The sequence below is a fragment of the Cydia fagiglandana genome, chromosome 9 (genome assembly GCF_963556715.1).
Source record: "Cydia fagiglandana chromosome 9, ilCydFagi1.1, whole genome shotgun sequence".
Taxonomy (NCBI): domain Eukaryota; kingdom Metazoa; phylum Arthropoda; class Insecta; order Lepidoptera; family Tortricidae; genus Cydia; species Cydia fagiglandana.
In genome coordinates, this window is record NC_085940.1 from 2,820,039 (window position 1) to 2,844,065 (window position 24,027).

Here is a 24,027-nt window from a genome sequence, read left to right on the forward strand (position 1 = left end):
AACACTTGTGTTCGAATAATTCGAAAATCGCGTGTCATCTGTGTTTTATCTGTGGAATGTGGATCGCGAATGACAGCCATCATCTTTGTTTACATTCTGAATCGATTCTATTTCAAGAGATATTTCTGCTGTGTCACCATTAAATACCAATATATTAAATAAAATTGTGCTTAATCAAAGATAAGGTGCCTACAATGCCTACAGTTCCAACTGATAAATCTAATAAAATATTAAAATCCAATAGGACATCTATCTGCTGAAGCAATGATTTTATTCATTACATTCTTGTTTAACGGCATATTCCACTTCTAATTTTATTTTGAGATCTTCAAATTCACCACACACCGCTTTTAAATTGTCCGTCCATACCATTTAAAAACAATTTCAAACATTTTTAATAGAGAATCCACGAGTGACAATTTGAATTGACGTACGTAACAGGGCGCGCTCAGCGGAAAAAAAAGTTTTGTTTCGATGTACATTGTACATTGCTGCTTTTCTTAGCGCAATACTACTCTTTGAGTGTTGCCCTACTTTAGTTTGCTTTACATTGCTACTGACAAGATTTGCTTGACGCACTTTATCGTTCCGCAAAACCGCAAGCCGCAATCACTTCATTTAACAGTTTTACGAAATTCATTAAAATTTCGCGTTGCAATTAAATAACAGGGTCGGTTTGGTTAATTTGAGGTAAGGGGCATTTCACGCCAAGCGGGCAGCGAAAAAAGTGTCAGGTCATAGAATTTGCTGAAATTTGGAATAATTATACTACTCGATACTCTAAAATTACGCATTCTTTTATTATTTTTTTATTTGGCACCGTTTCCGGTTTGGAAGCATTTAAAAAATGGACAAAAATTGAGGAGAGCATTTTACAAAAGCTGATGCAGCTATTATTTAATAAACTGAAAAATAAGTTTAATATTGGTTTGTATATAATTTTAATTGCTTTATCTTGCAGTTATAACAATTTTGATATTTTTTAATTTTTTCATACAAAAAACCGGAAATGAAAATTTCAAGTCAAATTTATATAAAGTTCGGTATTTTTGAAAATTTTTATTTTTGCCTCAAAATGTAGCTTATAGTCCATCAAAAATATATGGAAAGTTTGAGAGTGGGATCTGCATTAGTTTCGGAGATACATGAACTAAAGTGCAAACGTGCCGGTCTGAGCGTCGTACTGGCGATTCCTTAGTTACCCAGTCAAATAAAGGTTTTGATCCTGGAATGACAAATAATAAGCTGGAAACTCGTATAACTACACCTTCGTTTCGGCGGTCTTTAAATTACGATAAAAGTCATAGAAAACCTCGTGTTCGCGCCGGAGTTTATTCAAGGTCAAAGGTCACAAAAATTGCTTTATCACAAATATCAAGGTTTCTATAGCTCCAATGATGTTTACATATAAATGAAGATTGTAGAGCATATAATTTGTGACAAGTCATGTTTCGGAAATTTTTTCCGATCCTCAACCTTTTTGTAGGAATTGTCGGATAATTCGGATATAGACGGCGCAAAACGCGTAGCGGTCAGCCATACGCTCCGTAATGCAAGTTCACCGTGGATTCCGGTTAATAATAACTTCTATGAAGTTATTTATTTCATAAGATGCTATTTACGGATCATACGCTGATTTTAGAACAAAAGTTGCCTCTTCTGTGGACAATAGTTAACAGCTTTTGTGCATTTATGCAATGCGTCAAGTTCTAAAATTAGTCCTATTCTGCTTTCGTCACTCATTCTACATTCGTTACAATCGTCGGTGGCTTTCAATGTAGAATGAGTGATGAAAGCAGAATAGGACTAATTTAAGAACTTGACGAAAAACGAATGGGACGACCCAAGACGATACCATTAGGATTAATTAGAAAATTAGGGTTTGTTGCCTCTAGTGTCCGCAGAAAAGAGGTAAAGTTGAAGTACAAATAGTACAAGTAAACATTTCCACAATATTTTATTTAACTGGCGATGGAAATATGTATCTTTTCGATCTGTCTTCAACATTTGCAAACGTTGACTATTTGTTGGTTTTACATTGAGTTAAAATTTGGCATATTTATGAAAAACCAATGACAATGCAATATTTTTAATTACATTACTACATAGGTGAAAACAAAGTCGCTTACCGTTGTTTGTCCCTGTGTATTTTAAATAGACAGAGTGATTCAAGAGGACGGTTTATGTATAATTTTATTAACCCGTGCGAAGCTGGTCGTTTTTAATGTATAAATAAGAATATATAATGACATCAGCCCATCATCATGGCCAATGGCCATACGGAGCGTATGGCTGACCGCTACGCGTTTTGCGCCGTCTATATCCAAATTATCCGACAATTCCTACAAAACGGTTGAGGATCGGGAAAAATGCCCTGAACATGATTTGTCTCAAATTGTATGCTCTACAATCTTCATTTATATGTAAACATCATTGGAGCTATAGAAACCTTGATATTTGTGCAAAGCAATTTTTGTGACCATTGACCTTGAATAAACTCTGGCGCGAACACGAGGTTTTCTATGACTTTTATCGTAATTTAAAGACCGCCGACACGAAGGTGTGGTTATACCAGTTTCCAGCTTATTATTTGTCATTCCAGGGACAAAACCTTTATTTGACTGGGTAACTAAGGAATCGCCAGTACGACGCTCAGACCGGCACGTTTGCACTTTAGTTCATGTATCTCCGAAACTAATGCAGATCCCACTCTCAAACTTTCCATGTATTTTTGATGGACTATAAGCTACATTTTGAGGCAAAAATAAAAATTTTCAAAAATACCGAACTTTATATAAATTTGACTTGAAATTTTCATTTTCGGTTTTTTGTATGAAAAAATTAAAAAATATCAAAATTGTTATAACTGCAAGATAAAGCAATTAAAATTGTATACAAACCAATATTAAACTTATTTTTCAGTTTATTAAATAATAGCTGCATCAGCTTTTGTAAAATGCTCTCCTCAATTTTCGTCCATTTTTTAAATGCTTCCAAACCGGAAACGGTGCCAAATAAAAAAAAATAAAAGAATGCGTATTTTTAGAATATCGAGTAGTATAATTATTCCAAATTTCAGCAAATTCTATGACCTGACACTTTTTTCGCTGCCCGCTTGGCGTGAAATGCCCCGTAAGTATATGTTATCAAAAATATTTACTTGTACACACAAAGGTTAATAATAACGATTGTATTATACCTACATACATTTTGTATTGGGAAACGCACAGAGACAGTGCGTGGCTCATCAAATTGTATGAAAAGATATTAAATAACAATAGTGGCAGGTTGTTAGAAAATTACTTTCAAAGAGAAAAGAGTGTATAAGTAGTCCATGATAAATAGTAGCGAAACAAGTGGGATCTCTTCTTGTCCGTAGGTTGATTTTATTACTTCCATCTTCCATATTTATTTCATTAAATACATACGAATGCATCTCTTGCTGGTTGTTGCATTTTCGCATTACATTCATATTACATTTGTTATACTCGTAGAACAGCGACATCTACTGTGAAATTGGGCAACTATAAAAACTAAACATTACTACATCAACAAAGACAAACCTTTATAATGTTGGAAGCCATCTGCTTGAGGAACTTGCTGGTGAAGACGGCAGCCTCATCACCGCACGTCCTCTGCACAGTTTCTTCGGAGCACGACATGAACTCCTGGAATGAGCTGGAAGCAGAAAAAACATGGTTAATCTAGATGTGTGTAGTATACACTCTACAAAGACTAAGTATATAAAGATTAGTCTAAAGTAGACTAGAAAAAAAAAGAAAAAAAAAGAAGAAGAGTAAAAGAAAAGAATAGAAGAGGAGAAGAGTAGAATTAATTTAGAAGTAGTGTTTAGAAGAGTGAAGTAGAGTAGTGTGTGAGTAGTCTGGAGTAGTAGAGGTGGTGTAGTGTGTATATGCAATACTTGCTGCTAAACTAAGTTAGGACTCGCAATATTAAAATTAAAAATATTTTATTTGAAACAACACAATCTTAAAATTAATAGATAACAAACATGTAACATAGGTTATGTAATTGGTTGTCCCAAAGAGGATACCACTCAGAATGTGTCGGGGCACTTAGTGCAGCGACGCTGATTTTCAGTGGACCCTTAAACTTATAAAATAAGATTAAAATATTACTAACGTAAACATACTAAAAACAATGCGTACATAGTATTTATATATTAATGCAGTATTACATATAAAAAGTAGGTACCATACGGCAATAAACGGTAATTTCGGGAGTGAAATCCTTTCTAAGCAGTTTGCATTAGGGGAGAAAAGGCAAATCGTTTCCGTGCAAATAGACGGTACATTGACAGCAAAATGGCGTCGCTCTTGAATTTCTTAATGGAATGGGAAATGTAGAATTAAGTTCTGTATTTCTTTACGTTACCTAATATTAGGTACTTTTAGAGACAAACCATTTTTAAACTGCCCTCCATTGCGCCTACGGTAACATCCAATGCATATTATCGCACACAAATACATAAAACAAACATGTTTGCGTTGCGTAAAATTGACTATAATCGCCACATTTTCCTTGTTTTTGAAAATACCGGGATCCCGGTATTGCGTTAAAAAATACCGGTATTGAGAAATACGTTTAAATAGACGGGATCCCAGCATTGCGGGATTCCGGGATCCCAGTATTGGAAGCCCTAGCACACAGTAAGTATAAAAATATTTTATTTCTAGGTAGGTACTATTGCAATAGGGATTCATTTTAACATTTTTTGCACCTTTATTTAAGCCCCTTTTACTCGCAAAATTTAAAAAAATCTATTAATTTCCATAGCCATTTTTCTCGCAAAAAAAATGCATTTTTGTTTATCTTTCCATTGTGCCAACGCAGCCAGCGATGTGTAAATCCTATGATAGAGGAATATTTTTAATGGAAGAACTGACCGACGGCGGGCGAATGGAAAAGGGTGCAGAAACAATATTTGTTTGCATTGTAAGTATGTTTGTAGCGTGGCTGTTGCGCTGCGATAGAGGAAAATTATTCGCAAACATAGTTTTTACGAGTTTTAATAAAATGTATTGGGTTGGCATAACTAGGTACAAGATTTTGAGGACCACACTTAGATACACGTTGTGACATAAACTAATTGAGATGCTTCTAAAGAACCCGAACTCGTTCATTATACACCGTGGGCTCGAATAACCCGAAAGATTTTAACCACACATTTCTGAGGCCAAAAGAAGGAAAAAATGACATATGAGTTTATGTCAATTTCGCCAAAAAAGTTTTTTTGGTAATTTTAATTTTTAAATGTATTTTTCGCAAAATATATAATAAAATATGAAATTTTAGTCTTTAAATATGATCAGGAATACACTGTTAAAATCGTTCGAGTTATTCCAGCCCACGGTAAATACACATAAGCTAAATATAAAAGTCATTAGTAAATGTACATTTGTACAACCTAAAACACAGCAATATCATCTGCATATCGAATATTTAAAACATTATCGGCAAATTAACGATTAAATTGAAGTGAACGCGGATAACGAAGCCATTAAGATCGAATGAGGCCCTAATACAGAATAAATTCAAGCAGAATCCTTAAACAGTTGAATGGTCACAATGGAGGAAAAATCGGACGTAATGGGGGTGGGACTGAGATAAAATTGATTGATTATGAGTCATTATAGAGATATTGTGGATCGCAAAACACTAATGATGGTTTGTGTGTTGAATAGTAAGCGTTACAGAACAGATGAATCTAACGCGATTTTGCAAATTCTCGCAGCATGTTTAATATGTAATTACGTTGTCAGTTTTTAGTGCTGCACTATTAAATAGTGTATCCGCGATATCCAATCCAAATCTTTGCTTAAAATCGCACTATTTACTTAGCATTTAGCACGTTGAAATTTAAAAGAGTTAGCACGGCTTTAGAAATAGTACGGCAAAATGTAAATGTATTATTTGTTACGTACGAATGACAGAAGTAGGGTGCTGTGCTGCTTTTAGATCGGTAACTTCCTTGGCTTTATCCAGCGGCCTGTGGGTTAGTTACACTCAGAAAGCACTCAACGCCCTACGAGTCCTCTATAATAACATGTTTAGGGTCCTGATGGGACTCCCTAGATTCTGCAGCGCATCGGGAATGTTCGCTGACGCCCACGTAGAGGATTTCCACGCCGTAATGCGCAAAAAGATGGGGTCTATTAGAAGCAGAATCCAGGGTAGTCCCAACAGCATTCTAAATATGTTAGCGGATAGGCCAGACAGTCTTTTGCAAAGACACTGGATGTCCGCACTAATAAACCCCCATATTAGGGATGTTTATTATATCAACTAACCCCGTACTACACATAAAAAAAAATTGAAAGTTTGTTTTAAATTTGATCATTATTCATTAATAGCTGTCAATAGAGTTTAATATTATATCCGCCATAAATGGCTTCGTATGTGGTAAAGGGTTAAAAAAATGTATAAATGTAGTATATTTACATATGTAAGTACAATTAACCTAGTTTATAAGCAACAGACTAACAAATGTGGACTGTATTTGTCTGAATAAAGAATTTATTTATTTATTATTATTATTTATTTGCATACAATTTTAAACTTAAACAAATATCGTCGTCAATATAGGTCCTTTTGGTAAAAATAGTTTCATTAATTTTCCCTTTTTAGAGTTCCGTACCCAAAGGGTAAAAACCTATTACTAAGACTCCGCTCTCCGTCTGTCTGTCCGTCTGTCCGTCTGTCTGTCTCTCTGTCTGTCTGTCACCGGGCTGTATCTCATGAACCGTGATAGCTAGGCAGTTGAAATTTTCACAGACGATGTATTTCTGTTGCCGCTATAACAACAAACACTAAAAACATCATTCATCAGTCAGAGAAAACGTCGATAAACTAAACAAAAGTAAGAACTTTTCTTTTGACTCCTGATGGGATTCAATTTAGCTTTAAGTCTTTCCAAAGTAAGGTCGAAGGGTCCTATAAAAGCAGACTCGTGATGACTATTCTTCATTATAAGTCCGCCTTTTAAGTATTAAAGTATGTTGGGGTAAAATTGGATTGGGGCAAGATAGAAGGGTATTTTAAATTACTGCTATACTAGACTTGTCTTTCCGCTTGAATACACCTGCATAAATATGTAGACTTGTTGCACTTGTTTATCTCACTAGACACGTGGTTATCCTATCGTACCTAAATCAATGTTATTCCAAAAAAATATAGTCGGTATGGTACACCACACCACAACGCCGTGTGCCTGCTATACTGCCACAATTCAAAATTTTTGAATATCTGGATTATTGCAGATTCGTATTCAAAATTGTTCAATTTACGACCTTATTTCGAGAGCCATAGCAAAAAAGGTCTTTAAGAGCCTTTTTCTCACAAGTGGCCTTTTGCATTTGACCATAAATTGTCAGACAATTCCCTGCAATACAGCCACTTTTGAGTTGTGGCTATAAAGCACACGTTTTAAATGAAGCTTTTGAGTTGCGTCCTAGAAAATAATAATTAGCTGAGTTACACATATTATTATTATCGCGTACAGTGATCTTGTTCCTATCAAAGTTGATATAAGTTCAAAAACTAAAACCCGACTACTGCAAATCGCGCTCTAAAAAGTATGAAACAAGATAGAATTCTTATCTGAAGTTATCAAACAGGAAATATTATAAATGTTATAATTTTTTTAATAAAAAAATACAACGTAATAAAATGTATTACATTTTTGATATATTTACAGAGATATTCAAAGGATCACCGTGCATGGTCGTATGCGACGATTATAAACTTTAAGGTAAAGTGGCATACGACCACAGCTATCCTCTGAATCTCTGTAAAAATATAAATAATGTAGTAAATTATACATATTACGTTGTATTTTTTTATTAAAAAAATTATATCATTTATAATATTTCCTGTTTGATAACTTCAGATAAGAATTCTATCTTGTTTCATACTTTTAGAGCGCGATTTGCAGTAGTCGGGTTTTAGTTTTTGAACTTATTTTTTATTTAATTAATTTTGAGGTCATGACTTCGTTACTAACTACCTATTCGAAGTCACTTTATATTACTTTTTCGAGGGCATCCCCAGTACAGAAATACACGCAGAGCGCCACATATATCGGGCTGCGCTATCCTTTGGCATGGAGGCGCTTTCGGCGCCCAGCTTTGGAACGTGTACAGTGCGCCTCCTACGTCGGGCTACGCCCGACTCTATTACTATGAGGGCGCCGAAGGCGCCCGGCTTTGGAACGCGTAGAGCGTGTCTTGTACGTCGGGCTACGCCTGACTCTTTTAGTATAAGGGCGCCAAAGGCGCCCGGCTTTGGAACGCGTACAGCGAGCTTCGTACGTCGGGCTACGCTCGACTCTTTTAGTATAAGAGCGCCCAAGGCGCCCGGCTTTGAACGCATACAGTGCGCCTCGTACGACGACGGGCTACACCCGACGCGTTGAGTATGAGGGCGCCGAAGGCGCCCGGCTTTGGAACACGTACAGCGTGCCCGCACGTCTTTTGTACGGCTGTTTCATGCATTTGCCCGGATTTGGTAAGCGTCCAGCGTGTCACGTATGTCGACACTTTTAGTATGAGAAAGTCGAAGTCGCCTGGCCTTGGACTGCTTGCAGCGCGCCACGTACGTCAGGCTACGCCCGACTCCTCTAGTATGAGGGCGCCGAAGGCGCCCGGCTTTGGAACGCGTACAGCGAGCTTCCTACGTCTCTTGTACGGCTGTTTCATACATTTTGGCTGATCTAGACTTCTATACCTATTCACGTTATAAAATATTGCAGGTCATTAAAAAAAACACTATGTTTATAGCGGCCAAACAAATTTATTTTGCAAATACCTTCTTGTATCGCCGTAGTCGGGTAATACGCGGATAGAATCCAGAGCGCTTGTAGATTCGTAGTTCGAATTACCTACCCGATAAATTAATGTTTCATCGGGTGCATGCAAGCAAAGCCAGTCGCAAAAGCTAACAATATTTATATATTTGAAATGTGCTAACTGAGCTCTTTCAAATGATATACATCACGTAATCATTACTTATTTTTATTTTTTTCGTTCGTGACTTTATGACCTCTAGAGGACGCCTTGTTAATTTTTTTGTGACTTCATATAGCCTATAACCAGCGGACGATTAAGATAATTCGAATGACATATCGTTTGTCAAATTATAATGTGTACTTTAGAAGTTATGAGGGAACAAATGAACATACATACATACATACATACATACATACATACCCACATACATACCGGTCAAAATCATAACCCTCCTTTTGCGTTGCCGTAGTCGGGTAAAAATAAAGGGATTTTAACTATTTTGGTGTTTTTATTTATATTTGCATGGTAACCTTTATCCAATAATTTTGTGTTTAAATTTGGCCGCATCTCAAAATCTTTAAAAAACGTTTCTGCAATACGGCCACAACTCTAAATACCTGTCTTTCGGGCCTTGTTTCTTAAAAAATATACATTTCTTTTAAAAAGTGGCGTGGTCATAAGGAAGGTTATATCATTCCGAGTAAAAAAAGCTAAATTTTAAATTCATAGACCTAAAACTAAAGGAGTAAGATCCTATTAAACACCCTGAACTATACTCTCAAAACTTTGAGACGCGATTTCTCGAAAAAACGGTTTTTTGAGATGTGGCAGTGTAGCAGGCACACGGCGACAAGACGAATCTATACATATAATAAAGCAGAAGACGGTCGAAAGTCTGTACATGGAAGATATTTGAAAAAAAGTTGGCTGGGGATACTTAGAATCGATAACAGAACACGTTCCAAAAGTTTTTAGAATTTTTGTCTGTTTGTCTGTTTATCTGTTTATCTGTTTGTCTGTTTATTTGAACGCGCATCACGTGAAAACGGCTGAACAGATTTTGATAAAAACTTTACTAATCTGTCGAGAAAATCTCCGGCCAGGTTATAGGCTATAAAAATTCAACCCATATAAGGGGGGGTAGCCACAATACTCGCTTGATTTAAGTTTGCCCCTGAATCTTATGGCGCTACTTAGGAAGGAGGGGCAAACTTTTTCGCGCCTGGTTGGGACTAAAAGTAAAAAAACCGGGCAAGTGCGAGTCGGACTCGCGCACGAAGGGTTCCGTACCATAATGCAAAAACAGGCAAAAATAAAACGGTCACCCATCCAAGTACTTGACCCCGCCCGACGTTGCTTAACTACGGTCTAAAATCACGTTTGTTGTATGCGAGCCCCATTTAAATCTTTATTTTATTCAGTTTTTAGTATTTGTTGTTATAGCGGCAACAGAAATACATCATCTGTGAAAATTTCAACTGTCTAGCTATCACGGTTCGTGAGATACAGCCTGGTGACAGACGGACGGACGGACAGCAGAGTCTTAGTAATAGGGTCCCGTTTTACCCTTTGGGTACGGAACCCTAAAAATGTACAACTGTCTATCAAATGGCGTTTTTTATATCGAAAAATTTTCGGGCTCGCTTCGCTCGCGTTTTCAATAACATTCTGCGGTACGATAAAAATGATATTCGGGTGGCAACTGCAGCAGCATTACTCTGTTGCAACGTTACTGCTGCAGCACTGTCAATTTTCGTGATAAAATGATATGACTGATTTCCATACTAAAAGTAAAAATGACCAACTGTCTATTAAATTGCGTTTTTATATCGAAAAATTTTCGCGCTCCCATCGCTGGCGTTTTCAATAACATTCTAAGATATGATAAAGGTAATATTCAGGAGGCGACTGCAGCAGCATTACTCTGTTGCAACGTTACTGCTGCAGTACTGTCAATTTTCGTGATAAAATGATGTGACTGATATCCAGCTGTAATGCGGCAATGAACGTCACTCAATTGGCCAAAAAAAAATTCAATATAATCTTGACGACCCTAGGGAGAGGGGGCACCATGGTCTAGAAATGCTTAGGGCATCAAAATATCTTAATCCGGCACTGGTCGTTTGCGGAGTCAAACGATTTGGGACTCGCATTGAGGTTACAAAGGGCACGTGGTTTTTCTCAGGAGTCTGAAGAAGACCACGGTGAGTGGCGCTTTAGCCAGGCAAGCCGCTTCGCTTTTGCTCGCGCGCGTATACCTTACTGTAGGGGTCGTCCCATATACACCTACTACTCTGTCGTTTAAATCACGTAAAATTTGAATAAGGGCGAAAAAAGCTATTGATTTTGGAGTGTAGTTTTATTTAGTGGTACCTAATTGTAAAATATTTTACTACAGTTCTCTAGCATATCCATCTGTCAACTTTACTTCAAGTTCCGCCTCCAGGGGAGAGGGAGAGAAATAGAACAGACCGAATTCCACGCGGGCGGAGCCGCGGGCACAGCTAGTAAACAATACAGCTAATCAATTTAAAAATTCTTTGAAACTGATTTTAGCTCGTAAGACTTACTATTAATTCAATCAAAGGTTTCTTAGATAATAATACACCTATTATATTTTGACAAGCATGCTCTCAAATATGCCAATGCCGTACGGTCACATAGTGAAACTGACTGAACTGTAATACCCTATTTGACAAATGAATTCGATTTAAAGACTAAATACGAATAAGAATATAAATAAAATTAAAACTCTCAACACATAATTCAATCGTCATACTCATTCATTCATAAAAAGAACAAGTCGAGAAATTGTAACGAAAGTGCAGCTAAAACAACCCCGAAACTTTCCATCCAAAATAGTCCAATTTTCCCCGAACATTCACAAAGATTCACGCCAGCCCCGTAATTACTTCTAAGGAACTGTTCGATCCCGTAAAATATACTAACGAGGACTATTCAATATTCAAGACTCCGACTCTTTGGACTCCGTCCCTTGATAACTTCTCGGGGGCCAATTTTGATTTAATAATTTGATAGGGTTTTGATCTTACTTTGAGTCATATTGCTATTGGCTTGAGTCATATCATTTGGCATCTCATGCCAACGCGCACCAATCGGTGCGAGCAATTGGTGCACGAGCGATATATGCCTTATGAATCGACTCCTAATTGGTCAAAATCAGGAAACCCGCCGTCCTTTCTTATAAAGACATTATAAAAGTTAAGGATTTGATGACTTTTATCTTAAATAATTAAATCAGTAGAAGTTTTTAGCAAGTCAATAAGGAAAGAGTACGAAAATTAAACTGTAACTCCGTCTATTTCGTGATCTCGTCAGGAAAGTCGCATAAATTCAATTCATCTAAAAAAGGTTTCGACCCAATTGGAATTCGTGAGGACCAATCAGCGTTAGCGGCTTACGCTGATTGGTGCAGCGCCGCCGCACAAGCTTACTCAAGATCGTATCAAAACGAAATCTAAACCACATAAAATTGCTAATACAGAATCAGGTTCTCGGACAGTTTAATTTGTGGAAATCAAATTGTCTAAGGCCAATCTAAAGACGTCTGTATTAGATAATGATAGAGCTGAGCGAATTATTAAATTTATTAATTATGTTTACAGTTTGCTGCTGAAATATTAGAATATACTCGGAATTGAACAGAAACAGGTATAGAATAGCATTCGCGTTCTGAACACATAAGTTTCACATTTATAGACGTGTATATCGCCGACATCGACGGGTTTACCGAAAAGTCGGTAAATAAAGGTACTTAATAAAATAAATTCGCGATAGACCCGTCTACAAAAGTGAGTCAGAAATATTTGTTACAACTTTATGACAATTTACAGGAATCGACAAAAAACAAGATTGCTTTGATTTAATTTTACGTCTTTAAGTGAATGGTAGTATTAAATAAGGACTATTATACAATACAATACAATACAATACAATACAATACTCTTTATTGCACACCTCACATACACGTAGTTTACAATAAATGGACAATAACATAAACAAAGACAATAGAGGTAACAACAGGCGGTCTTATCGCTTAAGAGCGATCTCTTCCAGACAACCTTTGGCTATTATTTTGGTTGATATCCCACACCTTTTAATATAACTAATTGTTTTGAACTGAACAAAGCGAGATGGTATCCACAGCGCCCATCATACCTCTTCAGGACGTAGTTAAGGACATGCCCGGGTCCAAGCGAGGTGACATTCATAGTGCCTATACCAACATGAAATTTTACAGCCTTTACAAGCTTAAAATGATCACGATACTAACAAAACTTACCAACAAACTGTCCTCAAATAATCCTCATGGCTCGTGCTAATATCTCGCTGATCCGTAGAATACTGCTCATTTTTCTGATGATCATTCAGATGGGTAAGCGTAACCTCATACTTCTGGCTACATTGCTCATAATCAGCCCAGAAGATCTTCACGCAGCGCGCGTGTTTCAAGTACTCGTCTTGGTAAGCACCGGGGGTACAGAGTTCTTTCATGCCATCGCTGATTCCGGAGTAGATTTTACGGAAGACGGTCTGTTCGTGTCTGGACATGCAGGCGCTTGTGTAGTTATCGATGCAGGTTATGCCGGAGTGGAGTTTTCTGAAAAGAAGAGATAAATCAGTAAAATGTCGAAGAGAGTTAATGGACAAAATATTGTCATTATAGGTCACAGACGTCTGACAGTGGTCATGTTAAAGATTCGCAGTAAACTTTTTTGATTCGACAAAAGTAAAATCAGTAAGTTCAGATCAGAGGAGAGAGATTTATAAAAATCTGTTTTTAAGTTTACAAAGAGGGGAGGCATTTGCCCAGCAGTGGGACTAGGGAGTGCTCCCGGTACTGGTTTTCTATACAAATACAGAACCGTAACCAGGAATTCCCGGTTCTCGCCATGCAAACTCAGTACCGGGACGGGAGCATTCCCTAAGTGTGACACTCCTATCTAACAAAAAAAAAGTTATCGGCAATTACAGACACTTGGGTAAAATTTTCCCGTCTTTAATATTCCCAAAAATTATAACATTGGTGAAACAAAACGCCTATAATTTTGATTCAGGCCTACACTACGACGACGGACGCGGCCTTAGCCGACATATTAAATATCAACCAAATAAGCTCTCTTCAAAATGGATAACTTTAAGGTTTTTTGCCGTGTGCTGGGACCCATTTATATCCCACAATCAGTAGTAGTCCTAGATTAGCCAAACACACAGACACAAAGTGACAACAAACCACACAATCAATAATTCGCCACGCCTGCGGCTTCCTAACATGATGCCACAACTCATTATGTTGTCAAATGAATAGTAAAAGCTTCCTATTAGAGATGGGCCAAATAATTCGGATAAAGTAGGTACGGAATAAAAGCAAATATTTTTATTGTTTGTCTGGTTGCGACACGGTACAATGAAAACTCCTGACCTGCTAGCATGAGGTGCGTTCTCGCGCGCGACTTCAAGTATGGACTCGCGCGCGACAACGCCACTCATGCTAGCAGGTCAGAAGTTTTCAAGTTACTCTCTGCCAGGTTACGTCTTTTCGTTGACATTAATGAACGAATCAAAATGTCTGAATTAAATTTTCTTCGGTTTCATTCGACTTGTTAAATCATTGTAGATTGATGGGCGAGGGTTGAAGGGACTCAGATTTTTACCTGATTATGTTTAGGGATGTTCCTGATCTTCTGCTGCTAATGTATTATAGGTAATTTAAGAATTTAGAATGGTTTATTAGAATGTTATATTAAATAGATGAGCCGAATAGCCAGCCGAATATTCGTTTCGGTAAAATTTGAACCGGACATTTGGTCGAATATTCGTAATCGGAAAACTCCATTTCGGCCCATCTCTACTTTGTATTTAACATCATCCACAATGATGTACACCTGATTACAAATAAATTAAGCCCACAAATCATCAGTTGACAGCTGTTTGAGCAAACAGATTCCAATTACGTTTTTAGTTGTATGTATTTGTTTTAACGTTTTAATTAATGGCTCGATAATTTGTAAATGGCAAATACAAATCCCTGTTAATGATTGCGGGTTTCATCAATATGTATCAATTGCATTTAAATAAGCACAACGGCATAAAGCGTTTAATTTATAAAGGTTCAGAATCTCAAAAGCTTAGTTGTGCTCTTCATACTTATTTTAAATTAGGTACTTTTTTGTCATTCTCCCTTAGGTACATCGTTTGATTTTATACGATACAGATAACTGCTATTCCAGCCACAACCCAGACGCCGCGTGTTTCTCGTATCTAAACTGAGAAACAATATTACCGAATGTTATAACAGTGCAAGCGAAACTTAACTTGATCTCTATTCACGCCAAAGAACTCATTGGCTATTCAGCTCCATCCAAAGTTAGTCAGCCAGACAACTAGTTTCAAATTGGTATTTACCACAAACAAGAACACTAAATTAAGATGAGCTAACTGCGTACCATTCCTCAACTTGCTGACGTCTACGTCTTTAGCGAAAGTTAGCCATTTTACCGAAGTTACCCGGTTTTCACGAAGTTGAGCGTTCCGTTCTCGCAGGGTTGCCATACGTTAGGATTTTCCCTGACATGTCCTAGGTACCGCTGGAAAGACGAAGTGCAAAAAGACCTTAGCGAACTCGTCGCCGTCGACTGGACAGGAACGGCTTTGGACAGAATACAATGGCGATCTTTGGTGTCGGTGTGCCAAGATCCACTTCGGGTCATTGCGCCACAGCAGTAAGTAAATAGCTAAGTATGTCAAGATATTTGGTCCTTTGTAAGGGTTTTTTTTTTTGGATAAGTAAAGGGAATTTTTTGCCCACAATCTCAACTGATGGTAGTTAAGTGCCGATGGTGTCTATGATGGAGCATGCTCAATTGCTTACCGAATAGATGTATATTCATTTTCGATTTGAAAAGATCCAAGTAATAGAATGTCAGGGTTTTTTAGACACAATAGGTCTACCACTTCTCTCAAGCTGTTTTCAAAGAAATGGCGGAGTGGTTTTCTATTAACCGAGCTTTGGAACTGGGGAATTTTTGAAAAAATGAGTGTTCAGGAAGTGTCAGAATTTTTGGGGTGATTTCCAGTTTTTTGTCAGGATATTAATTTTTTTCATATGGCAACCCTATTCGTAAATTAATGAACGCTATATCATTTTACCTGCTTAACGTTAAAGACCGAAATATTATTCTTAATCTTGAGCTTAATTATTACCGGAAGGGTAATAAATTACGCAAACACTTTCGCTCTCAGTTTGGAGTGAAGTGGAAATAAAGCAGTTTTAAGTGTCAATTGCGATTTTTAATGTTCCGTACTTCAAAACTTTGTTCACGGAACACTTATTAAGTAATTTTACTCGTGTAAATAAGGGAGTTTTCAGAAAATAGTACCCAATTAGCGTGAGTTGTTAAGAAAATGTAATCACTAAGGTTGACTGGTAGAGAATGCTTTTGGCATTAAGTCCGCCTTTTGTACGATAAGTTTTCTTTTGTGCAATAAAGTTTAAATAAATAAATAAATAAATCACTGACAGTTTTGTGATGAAAATTAACCAATTAAATTTCAATAAAAACTTGGTTTTATAGTTTATTTCATAAACTATTAAGCTATGTAAAAAAAAGGCGAAACGTTGATTAAATAAAAATCTGTCATAGGGACCATCAATCGGTGCGAGAGGACGTAAGTATTATTAATAAATCATTGATTTGAATGTTATACTATAAACTGCATTAAGGCAGTCCCTTTAATAATCTTTGCAATATATCCATTCGCAAGTTGCCCGCATTCAATAATTAATTACATACTTACGTACCTACACCTGCGGTCATGACCGCGTAACGTTTTTGGGGTTTTCTCCCACACCACGGCTTGCGGTACGCGATCGATACACAAAAACCTTTTTGTCCCATTAATTATCGATTCTAGGAACATTTTTTTTTATACGACGTCGATGGCAAACAAGCATATGCTAAGCAACCCTTTGGACGCCTGAAACTCCAGACACAAAACAGATAGGTACAGAAATCAATCTACATACAAAGTGCGCTCGAGCAACGCACACATAGACGCTGCTCACGGACACGATATCTCGGACCAGTTGGGACCAGTGCGAGCGCGAGTGCCATCCGCTTAAGACACGCGTCTGTGAACTTTTTTGTGCAGTAATGGAGAAACAAAAAAAAAGTTATTCATAACTGTACAGTTGACGGTTGTTTAAATTCAACATTAAACGGTGAATTGTCGTTTTTTAAGCTACCAGTGGTTTCAGAGAGAATGCGAATGCGAATTTATTACATTGTAGGTTAATGAGAATGCGAATTTATTACACTTAAAATATAATAATCGTGCATTTCGCCAATCTCGAAATCATCGCAAGATATTCTCTGTGGCAAATTTGTAATATAACTATGACATTAGAATTAAAATACCTATTTGAGTTATTAATGTTATTATTAATTTATATTTCCATTCTTCCCGTTTCATCCTCAACAATAAATCAAACAACTAGATACGAGATACGATACGATAGATTCGAGTGCCACTACCACGATAGTTTTTGTGCATAAACCATAGTTTGCAACCCTAGAGCGACCGCCGATCGTAGGTATGAAAAGTAAAGTACATACATGTGATTGACTTCTGTACCTATCTGTTTTGTGCTCCAGAGGTGTTACATGTACGTTTGTCGACCCTTTAACACCTGTACATTTCTTTATTGAAGATCCCCATACTGTAGGTGTAGACCCTTAGGTATGTTGATATATATGCCGATTCAAAGTAGATTACACTTAAATAAGGTTTTGATATAGTTTATAGTTTTCACATATAAACATTTTTAGAGCACGATTACCCAGTAGGGAGCAAAGTAGGCACCCAATTTTACCCAATGCCGTCAAATAACTAACCTACACGTAGTCATGATTATAACACGTACCCTACCGCCCACTAAAATCACACTTCGACAGGCGTGTCTGTCTCATTTCGCGTTTTCGTCGCTTTGTTCAGGTAGCTAAAAGTACATCCGTTCAACCCCAATTTTGGGGTTTGCCATAAGCCGCGCGTGGCGCTGTCGCCACCTAGCGGCCATATCTGTCCTGATCGTAACAGACGCGTTTTTTTAGAGAGTGAGTCTTCTGTACCTAGTACTATTATTTATTCTGTGACTTCGATTTGTTAATACGATATTTACGTCATTGTAAACTGCAGCTGCAGTATTATTTTCAAGCGCTACGAATCAATTAACTGCAATCAAATGCGGTACAGTCAGCAGCAGATATACCTGAGCGGGCAAGGTGTCCAAGAAAACATATACACTTCAATCGTCACAAAAATAAGGACATCTAAGATGTAATTTTCACGTAGGCTTTCAGTTCGTCACAAATACCTTAACTTCTGAGTTTTTCTTTAACACATACACCCTTATTTAATCACAATGACAATAACGGTTAAAAAGTCAGTGGTAACTAAGCAATCAAATTCAAGCTGCTGTCATTAATACCTACACGCACTGCCAATCACGTACGTCAGCAGCCAGGGTGCCACCAGTTGCTAAGCAGTTGTTATTTCAATGGTAACTAAGCATCAACATTTTATCTGTTTAACTTTAAAATAAATACTGTAGCACTACGAATTGACACCTCCTTTCTTAAAGAAGTATTTTATCGTTAAGTGTCAAACTTATTCAATAAATAAGTAGGTTCTACTAGAATGATCGGTTTTTTTTATTTTAACTGTCATATGCGGGTTCTTCCAAACCGTTGATCATAGTTATTATATACCTATGTTAATATATTTATTTAGCCCACTTATTGTACTAAAATATACTATACAGGGTGGCCCATTTAGATCGGCCAGTATGGGAAAATCTGATACTATAAGATATACACCGATCTCTTCTTAGGAATCATGTCATCGATTTTAGTAACACGAAAAACTGCATTCATACATTAAAAAAAATGTGTACTCAGCTCGGGAATCGAACCCCGAACGTTTTGAAAAATAAAACTAAGACTATTTCTATTTAGATATCGATTGTGTAGGTCTTAAGCAATAAATGTTACTATGAAACATGATGTCTGAAATTAATAAAATGCATTGTTTTCATATCCTTTAATTTAATTTAGTCAGTTTTCGAAGAGACCAGCATTTTTAGGGTTCCGTACCCAAAGGGTAAAACGGGACCCTATTACTAAGACTCTGCTGTCCGTCCGTCTGTCCATCCATCCGTCCGTCCGTCCGTCTGTCACCAGGCTGTATCTCAGGAACCGTGATAGCTAGACAGTTAAAATTCTCACAAATTATGTATTTCTGTTGCCGCTATAATAAGTAACAAGAAATACTAAAAACAGAATAAAATTAAGATTAAAGTGGGGCTCCCATACAACAAACGTGATTTTTGAGTAGTAAATATCAAATGGCATTCCGCACAGGAGTAATCTAAGTAACGCCCACTGCGGGTTCAAACCTACAACGTCCTGATAGAAAGTCGTACATACCTACGCTACATGTGACATTATCTTCTAAAATTATATAAACTAATGCGAAATTAACATAAAACCAGAAGACACACATTAATAATAGAAATGAAACCCAAAAAAAAAACAAAAAGCTGTGTAATCTCTAGGTGCGTACGACTGAGATTTGAACCCGCGGTCTCTGCTTTGAAAAGCAAACGCCTGTTACTGAGACCACGACGTGCCTTGACAATTGGCTCTAAATTCGGCTTCAGTTAGCTTTTGCTATGTGTCATTCAATGTGTCATTCGTCTTGACGATTCTGTTAAAAGAAATAGTTTGCAGTAAGTTGACCGAGAGGCTCCTGTCAAATGGTTGAAGGGCAAAACGTGAGATAGATGTATGTGATGACAAGACTGTACTGCTTTCGATGATTGTCAAAACGCAAACCTGAAATTAGCATGGCTATCTTTTATTCAATATTCGACCATACTTGTATGCTTTAAAGTCTATTTTTCCATATTGTTCAGATATATTTGACACGTTGACCGCTTAGATACCATTGGTTTTTTGACAGCTAAGGTATCAATGACTTGTTGTAAGTGTAGAAATTAATGAATAGCGACTGTTAACATATTTGTGACACATTGAGCGCTCACAAGTAAATACTACCATGACAGTCAACAACTTTTTGACAGTTTAAACGTTTACCTCTCTTTGAGCACCTAGAGTGTATAGCGACTTCTGCTGCTGACTGTACATGCATAATTTGAACAGTGTGTGCTCACAAAATTTTACATGATTACAAAGGGAAACTTAATAGTTTTAAAAATCTAATGTGTTAAACACTAACCGATATAGGTATGGCAAATTGGCAAATTCTTTACCACGTTCAGTAGCGTATCTCGTACCTAACCTTCTCAGCTAGTGCTAAGACCCTAAATGGCTCAACAATCGCGGTTCGTGATAGTATAAAATCACATGATGGTAATTATACATGTAATTATACATGATGGTAATTATACAGTCGACGTCAAAGATATGTTTACACTTTTTGCCTTATTAGTTATTACAAGGAGTAAGGTACAAAAGTGTAAACGTATTTTTGACGTCGACTGTACATATGTATGTTAACCACCGTAGCTCTAACTGCTATACCTATAGATGTAGCAAATTACTGAATTCTTTACCACATTCAGTAGCTTATCTTGTACCCATCGCTGATGAATGAGTCTATCGATAGGTTAAAACCGGGTCCATATTGGGTAGCATAATAATTGATTGTCCTAATGTAATGTTACGCATAAAACTCATTTCGCATAATTGTTATTGTGCTGGAAATATTAACATTTCTGAAAAATTATAACACAAACCTAACCTAACCTACCCTATCTAGACACGCGGCAGCGTGTCAAGCCAAGTTCAAGCAAAGGAACTGGCTAGCCATCTAGACACGCGGCAGCGTGTCAAGCCAAGTTCAAGCAAAGGAACTGGCTAGCCAGCGCCAAGTGTAATATTACACGAACCACTTGGTGCCACTTTTGACCCTTCTATAACTCAAAACATCTTTGACGTAAACACATAAAACTACGTGTGTTTAATTATATCCATAAGGATATCTAGAAGCCCAAATTTCATGAAGCTAGCTCAAACGGATATAAAGGTATGAAGGTCAAAAAGTCGTAAATTTTAAGACTGACTTATGACTTATAGTACCTAAACCTAACCTACTTCCAGATGACCTAGAAGGATGAAATTTGGAATCCAGCTTGGTTATTGTGTGTAACCGTAGGAAAAAATCTAAAAATAAAATAAAGTAAAAAAATAGGGGGGGGTCCCCATACAAAAAAACCATTTTTTATTGGGACTGACATATAAGTACCTAAACCTAACCTACTTCCAGATGACCTAGAAGGATTAAATTTGGAATCCAGCTCGGTTATTGTGTGTAACCGTAGGAAAAAATCTAAAAATAAAATAAAGTTTAAAAATAGGGGGGGTCCCCATACAAAAAAACCATTTTTTATTGGGACTGACATATAAGTACCTAAACCTAACCTACTTCCAGATGACCTAGAAGGATGAAATTTGGAATCCAGCTCGGTTATTGTGTGTAAGCGTAGGAAAAAATCTAAAAATAAAAAAAAGTTAAAAAATAGGGGGGGTCCCCATACAAAAAAATATTTTTTTATTGTAGCGTTGGAACCGTTACAAGCAGATATTTGAAACTACCCCAATATATGTATTATTATATTTGGTATATTAAAATAAAGTTTAGTCAAAAAATAAGTGGTGTCCCCATACAAAAAACTTGTAATACGCTCTAAACAACCGGCCAACGGTGTGTCGTCGGCGGCGCGCGGTACCACATAATTATACAAAGAACAGAAGTAAAAACCATACAGCGGAAACACAAGAAAAAACATTAAATCTCAATACCTGCCTAGTTTTCTTTACAAAAAGTATTGATATCCCACCAAAAACATAAATGTAAAAAAGGAGAGCCAAGTTCAATACAAAAATTATGCTTGGCTGTGGGGCTCGCCGCAAAAAGAATGGAGATCTAAATGAGTGCCACTGCCAAGTTCTATGCAAAATCCAAATATGTATTTATAGGAACAAAATAACATTATAAACAAGTATTAAACTCTATTTCTTTGTTTTATTGGATACCTATAACAATTGCTGTTATTTTTGATATAATGAAAACTGGCCAAGTCAAATCTAACCTACTTTAAGATCTCACATTTTTTTAAATAACAGCAATTGTTATAGGTATCCAATAAAGCAAAGAAATAGAGTTTAATACTTGTTTATAATGTTATTTTGTTCCTATAAATACATATTTGGATTTTGCATAGAACTTGGCAGTGGCACTCATTTAGATCTCCATTCTTTTTGCGGCGAGCCCCACAGCCAAGCATAATTTTTGTATTGAACTTGGCTCTCCTTTTTTACATTTATGTTTTTGGTGGTTCTATACAACCTATGCAAAATATTTTGGAAAATACTTCCTGTTTCAGCTGGAGAAAAAATATGCAAAAAGAGATTTATGCGTGGCATTGCATTATGACAATCAATTATTATGCGATGAGATAGGATCCCGTTAAAACCGCATGAAAATCCATTCAGCAGTTTTTGAGTTTATCACGTACAAACAAACACACAAACAGACAGATTCGGCTGGGGACTTTGTTTTATAAGGCGTAGTGATAATGTAGTCATGTCTACGTATACAAGTTCACGCTTGCTAAAATCACAATTCGATACGTTGATATTTACATCGCTGTTGTAAATTGCACCAACAGTTTCAGTGTTGCCAACTTGGCATAAATGATGCCAGATCTGGCATAATTTCACTGGCTTTGGCACCAACATTTTCCATTTAGCATCTGGCATATTTTTTAGCATAATTTAGTCTAAGCCTAGTTTGCACCAACTTGGCAGCAACAATATGCGCTATCGCCTTATGTGGTTCATATTTTCATATGAATTTTGACTTTTGTGGACGGATGGACGTCGACGGACTATATAAAGTCAAGCAGATCTTGTCAGTAGAAAAAGGCGACAAATTTGATTTTCTTTTTGTATTTTTAGTGTCTATTAATTTCAAGTGATATTTTAGCATTTTTTTAGAATAGGTATTTCAAAAAACTTTGTCATAATTTTGGCATAATCTAGACATTAGTCTAGCATTTTATCAAAATCCGAGTTGGCAACACTGAACAGTTTTATTTTCAGGCACCATTCATCGATTATCTGCAATTAAATGCATGCATAATTCAGCAATCTGTGCTGCAGCTCGCTGTATTTACAAAGCAATTTGTTTGCTGTGCAGTTGAGTAACTTGATACCCGGCTACATTTCACGGCTAGTCTGTTCGGAAACAGAAGAGTCCCGAATAGGGTTACCAGATACAAATTTAGAAGTTCCTGACAAAATTCCTGATTTGCAAATATTTTTCCTGGCAGTCATATTTTTGACGACGCCCGAGGGGGTGGGTTGCTAGCCGTTATCGATTTTGTTATCTTTGCAAATGCAATCTAAAACATCTATGTTGTATGTATGCTTGAGTAAAGATTTGTTAATTCATTCATTCATTCATACTTTTTTTACAATGTTTTTTGGATTAATTTAAGTGTATAAAAAGGTACTTTATAAAAAGTCTATCAATTCAAAAAATTCCTGACATTTTCGTGTTCCGTCCCCATTCCTGACAAAAGGCAAAAATTCCTGACATGTCAGGAAAATTCCTGTCATCTGGTAACCCTAGTCCCGAATCTATTCGGCCACATATAATAATCATATTTTCTCGGCAACGTTCGTATTTGTCATGCTAGTTCAGTCAATGTCAGTACTTTTTGTACGAGACTGACTGAAATAGCAAGACACGTTCGTAAGTTTCCGTGAAAGTGCGATGGAAAATAACTATGTACTACATCTGTTAACTCCAACAACCAACAAACCAACAATTTTATTTTCAGTACGGATATGACGGTCGCTCTTGTCTACGCGACAGCGCCGAGCGACAGCGTGATAAAACGCGGTATCCGTGACTTTCAATCGCGCTCCGTTAAAAAGTGACGGATATTTTGTCAACGTGGATAAAGCTATCCATAATAGGCCTGCAGTCTTTCAGTCTATTTACAAAGCAATTTATTCACTTCGTTGAGTAAGTTAATCTAGTCGACTATTTACTTTACGCCTAGATATCTTGGAAGCGGCGGATAACATAAAGTGTCGGTTGCCGGGAACGC

General features: G+C 36.9%; 1 protein-coding gene across 2 annotated transcripts in view; it reads right to left on the reverse strand.

The window, feature by feature from the left end:
- Positions 1–24,027, reverse strand: part of LOC134667192 (uncharacterized) — a 57,845-nt gene that overhangs the window by 10,727 nt on the left and 23,091 nt on the right. For both annotated transcript variants that reach the window (XR_010098613.1, XM_063524512.1), the window contains exons 3-4: positions 13,111–13,428; positions 3,564–3,678 (exon numbers count right to left, since the gene is read on the reverse strand). Coding sequence is in view for 1 of the 2 variants with exons in the window: in XM_063524512.1 (XP_063380582.1) it covers positions 3,564–3,678; positions 13,111–13,428 (433 nt within the window). In the remaining variant the exon portion in view is untranslated. The remainder of the gene's footprint in view (positions 1–3,563; positions 3,679–13,110; positions 13,429–24,027) is intronic.